The following is a 12,484-nucleotide window of genomic DNA, read 5'->3' as shown; positions in this document are numbered from 1 at the left end:
CTATCTAATTTCTCTATTGCTCCCTAAGTTCATGAATAGCTCCATTGAGGGACTGGGTAGTAGATACAAAATTGGTCATGAAGTCCTCCATCCCTGTGGCCATTAATTTGCCTTTGCAAGGTGTTTTTTACAGTGCCTTTCATCCAGATGTGAAATATATTTCTCCATCCCTTTTTAAAATTTTTAAAAATGTTTATTTTTGAGAGAGAGAGAGAGACTGCGCACAAGCAGAAGAAGGGCAAAGAAGACACAGAATCTGAAGCAGACTCCAAGCTCTCAGCTGTCAGCACAGAACCCATGTGGGGCCCGAACTCATGAATGTGAGATCATGATCTGAGCTGAAGTCAGACACTCAATCAACTGAGCCACCCAAGCACCCCTATTTCTCCATCTCTTGAATCTGGCTTATGGGAAAGTAGTGAACCTGACATAATAAGAGGCTTGAAAAGTGCTTGTCACTGGGGTTTGATTTCTATTACTGTTCTTTGGAGTCCTCAAAACCACCATATGAAATATGTTCTATTTGAAACATATGAGAACCTGCAAAGAAAAAACAAGGCATCCTAACTAAACTTACCCTAGACCAGTGATGTTTCCAAACACTATACAGGTGAGTGAGACCATCTTAGACCATCTAGTCACCAGTTGACTTTCCAGCTGACTGGAGGCAAGACCATCAGAGAGATACTGGGATGACTAGGCCACAAAAACCACCATTGTGAATGGAATGAATGGCTATTTTTGTCATTTTTGAAAAATTTTTAATGTTTTTTATTTATCTTTAAGAGAAAGAGAGAGACAGCACAAGTAGGGGAGGGTCAGAGAGAGAGGGAAACACAGAATCTGAAGCAGGCTTCAGGCTGTGAGCTACCTATCAGCACAAAGCCCAATGCAGGCTCGAACCCACAAACCATGAGATCATGACCTGAGCTGAAGCTGGACACTTAACCAACTAAGCCACCCAGGTGCCACATAAATGGATATTTTAAAAAGACACTAAGTTTTGAGGTGGTTTGTTACTCAGAATTAGATAATTGGTGTAGACTTATATCATGTGTATGTTCCCACCAACTCATCTTCTTGGTGAATTTTGAGTCCCTGAAGGCCAAGGACTAAAGCTCAGAAGAACGTCAAATTCAGGTCCTCACCTTTGGTAGTGAACTTGGAAATGAAATAATGGAGACCTCTGTGGACTAAGTGCAATGCCAACTGAGTCTCTCCTTCAATTACTTTTCATTAGTGGCTTGTCTCTCATACATTCCTAAACTTAGGGAATCTTTGGGGCAGTTCAAAATTCCCATCTGCAGATAATCCACCATTGTGGTTTGCTTCTTGAACATTCATCTCCCTCATTCCAAGAAGGGTTTCCAATTTTTATCCAGAGCATCCCCTTGTGTGTTCTCAGTTCACACGGTTTGGGTCTCATTCTACCCATTGCTCCAGAAATGCAGCTCATGACACATGTGGTAGGCAGTCTATGATGATGACACTAAGGAGCCCCCACCTCCTGGAATTATCACCTTCTGTAATTCCTTCCCTTTGAGTGTGGGCTGGATTTATTGACTTGCTTCTAAATAACAGAAAACAGTAATATGATGGGATGTCACTTCTGAGATTATATGGCTTCCATATTGGGCACTGTGGGAAGCCACTTGTCAAATGCAGACAGTCCTATGGAGATGTCTAACTGATGAGGAACTGAAGCTTCCAATGACCATGTGAATAAGCCTTGAAGTGAATCCCATCTCCTCTCCACTGATCTTTCATGTGTTACTGCAACCCTGACCATCAGCTTGACTGCAACCTCATGAAAGGTGTTACACCAGGTAAGCCACAACCAGCTTTCCTGCCTGTAGTCATTGACAAGCAATACATACTCGTTGCCTCAAAGTTTTGGAGTAACTTGCTATATAGCAATAGATAATAATGTAGGTCTGGCCAATCAATCTATCTCCCCCAACTCCTCTCTCTACCCCAGACCTAGTCCTTGGTTCAGGACTGTGCATGTGACCACGCTAAGTCAATCAGAGTAAACTGCCCCCACTCTTTCTCACTGGACATGATCCTAGGAAGAGAAGAGGCTGGGGCTTCTGCATTTTCTTGTCCCTTTGAGTGGAAAGTTCTGCGCTGTCTTGTTGGTCTCTATATCCTCAGCACCCAGAATTGTGCTTGACTTGAAGAAGGTGCCCAATAACTATGAAATGAAGTAGCAAGAGCAAGTTCTCTAATTCCATCTTAAATGGAACATGTCATCAAACATCTATAGAAATCCGGTTATTTTTGTTTTCTCCATGTGATGCATAGAACACACAGTTTCTTCCTTACATTTAAGTTGGCTTTCCCCAACGTTTACTGGCAGAGTTTCTAAAATTCTACAAAGAACATACTAGGATCAATGGATTCACTGCATCTGCCCGATGCTCCATTTACTGGGCGTCTTCCAAGGAGGCAGGAGATGAATAAATTCTGTGGAATCATAATGTACTTAGTGTGACAGGTTTGCTCTTTCCTGCTACCCACTGGCATTAGCAGTGACAAAGGCATGTGCTATAGATTGGATTAGCATATCTTTCAAAAGGAAAGTAGAAGCATGGTTTCATTCAGAGAAGAAGATATTAGGCTAACACCAGTGATTCATTAATGTGCCAGTCTGATCTCAGAGATGGGGGCTCCTTCGCATGCCAAACATATGGCATATTTTATTTTCCTCTCCTCTCCTGGCCTCCCTGGGCAAGTATGGTTGTGGAGAAAAGGGCATGCATTTTTATTTATTTATTTATTTTGCAGATGCTGAATTAGAAAATAAGAAAAGGTAAGTGGTTTACAATTAGTGACATCCTCATTGACTGCAGAAAAGTGTTCCCTCTGTACTGACAGTGACCTCCTTGCTTTTATCATAGCTGGGATGAAATTTTTGTTATGTGCTTTGGGCCTGAGGATTCATACACCAAACCACACTGATCGGATCATTGAGTGGATACTCTGATTCTGGGCATAGGAAATTACTGAGTCCAATAAGTGTGTGGCTTGCAAATGGCAGAAGTCTTGAACCCACACCTACAGCAGCCAGGCAAGTGGATGGAGAGTGTGACACAACAGGGGATGGTGACACTGTGGTGGAGTGAGAACCCACACTGCTTTTATAACTCTGTATTTTTTTAGAGAGGGAGTGCACACAAGTTGGGGAGAGGAGCAGAGGGAGAGAAAGAGAGAGAAAATCTTAAGCAGGATCTATGCTCCGCACAGAGTCTGATGTGGGACTCAATCCCACAACCCTGGGATCATGACCCAAGCCAAAATCGAGTTGGACACCCAACCGACTGAGCCAGCCAGGTGCTCCCGAACCCACACTACTTTTAGAGGAGATCTCAGTTCAGTGGGATTATTTAGTCTTCCATTTTTTTTCTAAGTGAATCTGAAAGACCCGAAATTTATATAAAGTATCCCATTTTTAAATGCTGACAATGATTTCAATGAAATAAAATTGCACGCCCGTGAAACAATGCTCTTCCACTGGCTGCATCAGCATCTGGCCCTCTAGTGTATAACCCCTGTACCAGGGCCTGTTTAAAAGCAGACATGTTAACAAGAGAGTTTGCATATATTAACTCTGTTTAATTATATCAATTCTTAAACAAAAAAATTCCTCCAAGAGACAATAGTTCACAGTAACTGCAAAGCTTACTCACAATTTTTAAAAATACCAGTCATGCTTAGCATTCAAAGAAGATAGGGTAGAATAACTGTAAAAACATTTACCAGGAACATCAGCCTCTGACTTTAAAAATTACAAATACTGAAGCATTTTGGTATCAGACACAGTAGTTTTGACGTCGTCTGTTTGTTTGATGAGTTTCTGGAAGTTTGGAAAATTTTACCTCTATAATTGGATAAAGCGCCTACTCTAAACTAAACATTTTCAAATGTAGAAAACAAACTAGCAAGCTACACATAGAAACAAAAGCCCTCTAGGACAAGCCCTCCACATGTTGAATGCCAGCAAATGCACCGTGGATCCTGGAAGACTAGAATTGACACATATACTTGGCCCGAAGTCTTATACTTCAGGCTCAACAATGGAGTCTGCATTCACCTACACATTAATGACAAACTCTGGGTTAGTATAGGAGAAGCCAGCAAATTCATTTTGGTCCAAGTTCATGATGAAGAGTTTATCAGTAGGCGTGAGTTCCACAGGCTGTCTGGTGAACTCTTTGTCGAAGTTGGAGGTGTCTCGCTTGTCTCTCTGCCAAATGGAAAGCACACACATTAACACAGCATAAGAAGGAGACACGACCCACACCTGCCAGTTAGTGGGAAGCCGATGACATCTCATGGGCAGAGTCAGAAAGAGCCCTGTGCTGAGTTTTGTAGCAGGTGCATTGTGGCATACTACCCCTGGCTTTCATTTAACATTGTATGCTGTCTTCAGGAGAGAACATTTGGTGGAGATTGCCTAAGAAAAGAAATGAAACATTGAATTTCTTTAAGGAGTGTCATACAGTGGTAGGTGTGTACATGTGTGTGTTCTGTTTTCTTTGGCTTTGAGATGAACTGAATTGGAAACTACTTCTTACCATGCAAAATGCAATAGAACTAGTCATGGGATAGGGTGTCCTGGAGAAAACCATCCAACAGCAACCCCTGTGGCTAGGAAGTTCCTTTCTTTAAAAAAGAGAACAGATGCACCACCACTCAGCTGCTAAGAAGGTGGAGTGGCATGTGGGGACATCAGATCACCACCTGATGAAAGGAGCTGACCACTGTTCAACCCACATACCCTGGTGCAATCTAGGCTTTGGAGGGATGCTCATAAATCCACCCACAGACTAGAATTTGGGTCTTTGTCAGCCATAGGCCCTCTTCAAGGATGTTTCAGCATGTATCTAGTCAACAAACTATAAGAAACAAAACCCAAAGCTTAAAGTAAAGTCTGTAAGGGCAGCCTTAAAACGAACAAAAATTCTATTCTGGTTAGTCTGAAATTTCTTTTTAGGGGGCATTAATCCCAGTTTACTAACTAAACTAAACTAACCAACTAAACTAAACTAACTAACTTCGTTTGCTAACTAAGTAAACTAAAGTTTGGGGCAGCCTTTTCCAGGGAACGTCAGAATGTGGGTGAATGACAGAATCTCACAGATGTATGATATTCTTGCCTCCTCAGGGTCCTTCAGCCTATTGTCCCCTCCCATCCTCACTACCTAAAGGCAGGGGACCTGGAGTCCTCACCCCCCCATGGTTTGACTTTTGAGAAAACTGGGGCACAGGAAGATACGGTGACTTGCCGAAGGTTGTACGGTGGGTTAGTGATCTTTACTTGACCGCAGTACTCTTAATTCACCTCAGTCCCTCTGACTCGGGGGAAAGCCTGATGGCTGGTTTATTACTGGGTAGCTAAGAAGGCCAGAGTTTGTCTGGCAGAAGCCAGAGCTGGGTCAGATTGTAAAGAGGGGAGGGTCAGGGAGCATTGACTGATTTGCCAGAGTTCAGCCAATTGCTGCCCATGCTTTAGCTTTAGCTCCTAACAGATGCTGACTGGTAGGGTTTCTTTCTCATTGTTGGGCTCATGCCTCTTGGCCAAATACATCCTACAAGGACTCATTGTTTTAGGCTGCTCCCTTGAGATGGGTAAAATGACCCTATGAAGTTGCCACTTACTCTTGTGTTGTATGTGTTGTGGTGTGGGAATGGGAGGAGGGAGTATAAGGAACACACTTCAGGAAGTATATACTGCAGTGGGCTCAAGATGTCAATGGAGCTGTTTTCTAGACAGTGGGCCATCTCCTGCCATGTCCCACACATTCCACTTTGTCTTGTTCTGCCCGCTTTCAGCCTGTCCTGTCCTGTCTCAGGCACTGTGTTATTTCCCATATTCAGAGAAAAGCTCAAATGTCACCTCTTCCGAAAGAAAGTGTCTGTACGTCCCTCTCTGTACCCTACAAGTCATATGTTGGCATCCTTTTGATTGTCTTCATTGCATTTACTTATTATTAGACATTGTCTTGTTTATTTATTGCCTCTCTCCGGGTGGGGAGGGTCCATGACTATTTCTTCACTATGGTATTTCCAGTGTCAAGAATAATGCTTGGCACACAGCAGGCTGTCCATAACTATTTGTGGAATGAATGAATCAGTCAACGAATGAAGACTTGACTAAGAATGAGCCTCTGCTTTTTTCCAGTTTATACTTGTCCTCGAGCCAGAGACCACTCTCTTTAGCAAAGCAATGAAATTGTTCCCACTGATCCTATGGGTCCCTCACATCAGCCTCTGTCCATTTTGAGCTCCAGTGTGGACTGCACTGTTTTAGATCCCTTCAAGGTCTGAGAGCTCCATGATGGTGTGTAGGCCCCAGGTAGATCTTGGGCCAGAAGCAGGCACTTGCCTCCTTTCAGGTCTCTACTGGGAACATTAACCCCGCCTGGCCTTCCCTGCCTTTGGGCATCATTGGAGGTTCCCTAACCACCAGCCTCAACTTTCAAAGCTCTTCCCCATCTGTAGTGCCGGTGAGGTCTCATGCTTCAAACAGCCAGATAGTCCAAACAGAACCTGCCATTCTAGATTTTGTCCTGTGGGTAGATCCCCACAGGAAATACCCTGAATTTTACTCTAGAAGGTGGGAGAGGACGGGCCTCTCCTTTTTGGGTTTATAGCATCTGAAGCCACGTGAGCATAGCATCACTCAGGCATGGATGGTTATCAGTTCCATTGGCCTTCTATTGATTCCCCAAGAAGGTCATTATGGTCCTACCCTTCCTTAGAAGAGGCAGGTGAGTGAGAAGTCTTAGAAATGCCAAGAGAGATCCTTGACATCCTGGAAGACAATTAGCCATGGCAAACATGAACTGCATTTAGGTTTCTTTGGATTTATTTAATTTCTTTTTAAAATTCTTTCCTAATTTAAGTTCTTATGGAAGATCTCAGCTTGTCTCATCTAGAAGAGTCAGGTGGTGTCAAGCTGGGGCAGTGTGCTGGCAGAACACCATCTCCCTGAGGGCTGGAAAGAATGCCTGAAGGATGATAAACTTCTAAGACTCAGGCCTCAGAACTGAGCTTTAGAACCAGTTACCTCTCTCTATGGGGATCTGTCTCTGCTCAAATCTTGGTGATTCAAGCACAGAGACTATGCCTTTGGCCTTCTGGAAAAAGCTCATCCTACTTCCATCTATCCTGTGTCCTTCCCCACCCATTGCACTCTAGGAATGCCCCAAAAATCTGGGTCAAGAGAACACTGCTGTATTTCTTCCTTCAGTCTCAAACTATGGTCTTCAGAGAGAAAGAGGGGCCCCAAAGACTTCTGATGACTTTTTCTCTCTTGTAAGAAGCCTCCCCTGACTAACTCAGAGACTGGTTATCTCTAGATCACATCATGTTTTCAATCACTTATTTAATGGTGGCCCTCTGGACTGCATCTGTCAGGCTCCTCACTGTGCTCTGGACACCCAGCAGAGAGCCTGGCACACAGGTGCTGGCTCAATGAATGCTTCCCGGATGAATAGAGACTGGAGTGTGTGGATGATGGCACAAAGAAGGGGAAAAATCTTTCTCCTGAATAAATTTGCCAAGTGTTGTCCAGAGATTACATAGGCTGAAAGCTTTATTTCTTGGTCTCCCTTGTACTTAGAAATATTGATAGAAAAGGAAATTGCAGGAACTTTGACCAAGGACCCCTCACTTCCACAGAGGCCTTCGTTGACCAACCCTCAGCAAGGTGTGTTAGTGGAACAGAGACTTTGGCATGAGTACCTCTTTTTGCAAACTATTAAACTATATTGAAAAAATAATGGCAGCAATTTGGAAAATGTAGAGTGCAGTGTGTATATACAATATATTCTTCCTATCTATCATCTTGTCTATCTCTACCATCTATCTCTATCTAGCTATCTATCTACCTATCTTACATTGTTCTCTAAAGTTGTCTCAAATAATCTGTCAGTGGCTCAATGTTTCTATATGGTTTTTATCTTCCTGAGCGCATCTCCAAGGAAAGACCTGGTGACCCAACAGCCAGACGAAGGACCTTAAATAACTTGCCTGTTGGTGGGCATGGCTCAGAGATATCGGCTATTGAGCAGAAAGAGTCTTGCACTGAGTCAGGAAACCTGGGTTTGCACCCCAGCTGGCTGACCTTGGGCAAGTCACTTCCTCTCTCCAGATGCCAGTTTCCCTAATAATAAAATAGGGGAGGAGGGTTTTGCCCCAATTTCCCTCCTCTAACTTCCTGAGCCCGTCAGCTGAGACTTCAGGTTTGCCCCACGTGAGGTCCTGCAGCGAGAAGAAGCAGAGGGCAGACAGGAGTGAGCCGGGGCCTCTCTGCCGACATGGAAATCCACAGCACACTTTTCTTAAAGATGAGAAATCCTATGTCAATGACATTAGTGAAGTTTTTAAAGTTCTCCTGATGGTGTCTTAGAAGCCCTGGTGCTTCTGGAAATCATTCAACTTGTGATAAGAATTCTCTGCAGGCTGCCTGAGAATAGAAGGCGGCAGTAGGCAAGGATGGGGAACCCCCTGCCACCCTCGTCCACTCAGGCAGAAGCGGGATTTCTCCCACCCAAGGGGTTTCCTGGGCTTCTGGGGGCTCACAAAGCTGCTTGTAAGAAAGAATATTTAGTCCAAGCTGGGAGGAGTGCTGATTTTGATAAGAAAATCAAGAGCCCCAGCCATGCTGCTAGTTGGCCCCTAAACTTGACCCTGGCTTTGAGCTCCAATATTATTGGTAGCCTTAGGGAGCTCATCCCATTCCACTACAGGCTGCTGGGAGTCCCTGAATGGTCCTTGGCCTTTCTGACCGGCTGAACACTGGGGCTGAGGTTAAAATCTGGGTTTAGTTCCTTTCTGTCCCAAAGCCTCAGGAGCCCTGCTTTGTAGTTTGGGTCCACATTTTTCAAAGAGCCGTTTTCTTGAAATAGCATTTCTTCTTTCTTTTTTTTATTGTATCTCGATGCTAGAAAAAAAATGGCACAGAACAGATCTCCAGATACAAATGGACATTTCCACAAACATCTTACAACACAACATCAAAGTGAAGAATACAACTGTCTATGTTTCAAGAAACGATGTCTTTCTCAGAGTGCTTATTTAACTTTCCAAAGCCAGCAACAAACCTAGGCAAACCCCATCCACCCAGGCGTGGGTCTGCTAGGCTCCAGAGCCGCCTTCTCGACAAATCAAAGCAGGTCATTGTGGTTAATAACATTGGGACACATTATTTCAAAGCATGTGTAACAAAGTGGGTTTTTTTTTCTTTTTGCATTTGAACAACAACAAAAATAAAACCCCAAAGCAAATAAAATTTGAAATGTAATGTAAAACCATGGTCCTCTGGGACCTTGCTAGAGTGACCATGTCTTTTCAGGGAGTGGTGCCAAATGCCCTTTGCAAGTAGTTTGAGGGTGAAGGTGATCAGGGACACAGGGTATCAGAAATCACAGCATTGGAGGGGGCGCCCGAGCTCGCTGCCTTTTGACTGACCCCTTGAGGTACTTTTAGATTGAAATTGTCTAAAAGCACACTCTTGGCATTTTAAAAGGGCCGAGGTAATCTTCTTAACTTTGAGTCTAAAAAAAAAAACAAATAAAATTTTATTTTTAGCATGCAGCTCTTGGTGCCTCCAAACCAGGCAGAATGGAGGGATTCCCTCTAAGTCAAGGCCACCATATACTTGGATACAAGCCAAGCTCTGGGTCAGCAGGGAGAGAGAGAATACTGCTAGTATCCGATTATCCGCTCGCTTGGTGGGAACAAGCTAGACTGGATGCTTGGAGTGGGAAAAACATGTGAAATGGGAGCACTGGAAAAAAGGGAGAGAAAGCAGGCATTTTCTGTCCCCACTGAATCTACTGAGCTGACATGCTGGCGAACATGGCTTGGAAGAGGTCTTTGCTAATGTGCTAATTATGCAGCAGCATTTTCCACGTTCCATCTGCATAATCCCCATCTCACAGAGATGCTCCAAACGACCTGAGGACATTTGGGTTCTGAAACATGGTCACTCTAGTCTCGTCAGCAAATAAAACATGGAGGCAACGTTGCAACGAAAAAAAAGCTGTCACCACGAGAGCCGTTGAGCTTGAATGACAGAAATGAAGGACGGAGGTCTACACATCTACTTAGCTCTTGACTTCAGGTTTTAAAAATTCAGAGTTAACAAAGGAAAATCCTTCGAATTCTGATTGGTCAATATTCCTGATGACTTCCTGGTCGGGAGGTGTTAGGACGGGTGGATGGCGGGTGAAAAACCGGTCGAAGTTTTCAGCATTTCGCCCACACTATGAGAGGGGGAGAAAAGAACTTGTGGTAGGTGGCAAAACAAAAATGAAAACAAAACCCCAAACAAAACAGAACCAAACAAAACTGGGCTGTGGTTTTCTCTGATCCCTTCCCTTTTGCCGCCTCAGAGAGGTTGTTTCAATGATCAGAAATGAGAGCAACAGAAAATGCAAAATTCTCATGACCTTTGGTACATGACCTTCGGCTCCCGACTTTCAGTTTCTAGGGCTCATGAGCCGCCCCGGGTGTCCTCTGAGCAGTCAGGAGCTGCATGGCAAAGGCATGAGATGGTGGGGCTGGTGGCATGTGGTATGTCCCCCCAACCCCCACCTGCAAGGAGTCAGCCAGGCCCACCTATTGAAAGAGATGGGATTAAGGTACCTGTGATGTTTCATGTGGCACCAGATGCTAAGTAATGAGCCAGTTATACGTCACCTGGGAGGTCCAATATTTAGCAGTGGATCCCTCAAAGGGCTGTCCTCTGGCTCCCAGTCAGGAACAACTATGTTTCCAGCTCCAGAGATACAGGAATTTATAAACTCTAGTCAGTGAAGACAGATCCCAAGACCTGGGTTTGGTTCCTGCAATCATGGGCCAACCCTGAGGCCTTGGTCAGCTGGATACGTCACTGACCCTTAACTGCAAGATGCCAGTGGGCAAACTCAGCCACTCTCTCCAAATGGGAATGGAGGGTGTGGGATGAAACACACACCAGTGCTTGGTGGCACAGCTGGGCTCTAGAGAGAAAAGCATCATCATTTTTCACCCATCCTGGGGTTCTCGGGCTGAGTCAGAGTCGTAACGTATATGTATGTGTGTGTGTGTGTGTGTGTGTGTGTGTGTGCACATGTATGCAAGTGTGTGCACACACACACAGGCTAATTCCCACCCAAACATTTGCACGAAGTTCTAGTATTTTGAACATAGTGTCTACAGGAAATGACCACCATGTAGCAATACAGTAGCGACACTAGTAGCTATGATAGCTAATATTCATACACACTTGCTAAATGCCAGGCATTTTAGAATCTCTACTTGCATTACCTTATTAAATCTTCCCAATGACCCTACGAAGTGGGCATCATCCCCACTGGACAGATGAGGAAACTGGGGCCAGGGAGATTATGTAACTTGTTCAAGGTCACACGGTCAATGGATAGCAGAGCTGCAGGGTGAGACAGGCCCCTCTGAGGTCAGAGTCCAGGCTCCTGGCTCCGTTTTACACAAACGGTTTGTAGGCTGATGAGTACTTGACTAAGTGGGGCAGGGAGGTGGGAGGAGGGAGGAGGAATCAAGGATGGGGATGATGAGGTCTCTGGTTTGAATGACAGGGAGAATGTGGTTATATCAATCCCAGAGATAGAGAAAGTGGAAAAATTCAGAAGGACAGCTATTCCCATGTGGACATGATGACTTTTTGTTTTTTAATGTTTATTTATTTTTGAGAGAGAGACAGAGACAGAGTGTGAGCGGGGGAGGGGCAGAGAGAGAGGGAGACACAGAATCTGAAGCAGGCTCCAGGCTCAGAGCTGTCCGGACAGAGCCTGACGCAGGGCCCCATCCCACGAACTGTGAGATCATGACCTTAGCTGAAGTTGGATGCTTAACTGATTGAGCCACCCAGGCGTCCCTGAACATGATGTCTTTGAGGGACTGAGGAGATTCCAGGAGATGACCCGAGGGGGTTAGAAGTACAGATTCTGGAGCTCAGGAGAGAAGTCTTGAGAAAAAAAACAAAACTCCCTTAAACTACAGAACATGAAAAGCGGGAAAAAGATAATAGTAATAGTGATAAAAACCACCGAAGAGTTTCCAGGCAACCTGCACTTGCTAAGGGTTTCACATACATCACCTTTATGCTTCACATAACCAAGCTGGAAGGTGGGGATCTGATTTCCATGTGCCAGGGAGAAAATTTCCCCTAAAACCAAGAGAAGGAAGAGGAGAACCAGAAGGGAGCACCATCAGGCAAGCAGGAAGGAGACTGAGGGAATCAGGGAAGAAGGGCGTTGCTGTAGCTGAAATATCTCCAAGAGGTCAAGCAAGAAATGTTGTGGAGAATGGGCCACCCCATGTGACAATTAGGAGGAGACAGATGAGAAAATGAAGAGCTGCCACTGAGGCTGAGTTTCTGGCAGAGGGAAGGGAATTTGAGAAAGTCACGGAGTGCATACTCCCCCTTTGCTCCTTTGCGCCCTGCAGTCAAGGG

The 12,484-nt window shown here is 44.7% G+C and overlaps 1 protein-coding gene across 6 annotated transcripts in view; it reads right to left on the bottom strand.

The window, feature by feature from the left end:
• Positions 1-3,594: 3,594 nt before the first annotated feature.
• Positions 3,595-12,484, bottom strand: part of PRKCB (protein kinase C beta) — a 302,187-nt gene continuing 293,297 nt past the window's right edge. For 4 of the 6 annotated variants that reach the window (XM_029947104.1, XM_029947100.1, XM_029947103.1 and 1 more), the window contains one exon: positions 8,913-10,274. In XM_029947104.1, coding sequence (XP_029802964.1) covers positions 10,116-10,274 — 159 coding nt within the window. In that variant the 3' untranslated portion in view covers positions 8,913-10,115. Of the gene's footprint in view, positions 4,247-8,912; positions 10,275-12,484 lie in introns of those variants that run through there. The other 2 variants (XM_029947101.1, XM_029947105.1) reach the window with 1 other exon arrangement.

This window comes from Suricata suricatta, chromosome 8, assembly GCF_006229205.1.
Source record: "Suricata suricatta isolate VVHF042 chromosome 8, meerkat_22Aug2017_6uvM2_HiC, whole genome shotgun sequence".
In the NCBI taxonomy this organism is placed as follows: Eukaryota; Metazoa; Chordata; class Mammalia; order Carnivora; family Herpestidae; genus Suricata; species Suricata suricatta.
Note: the sequence above shows the minus strand (reverse complement) of the source record. Positions and strands in the feature narration are given on the sequence as shown.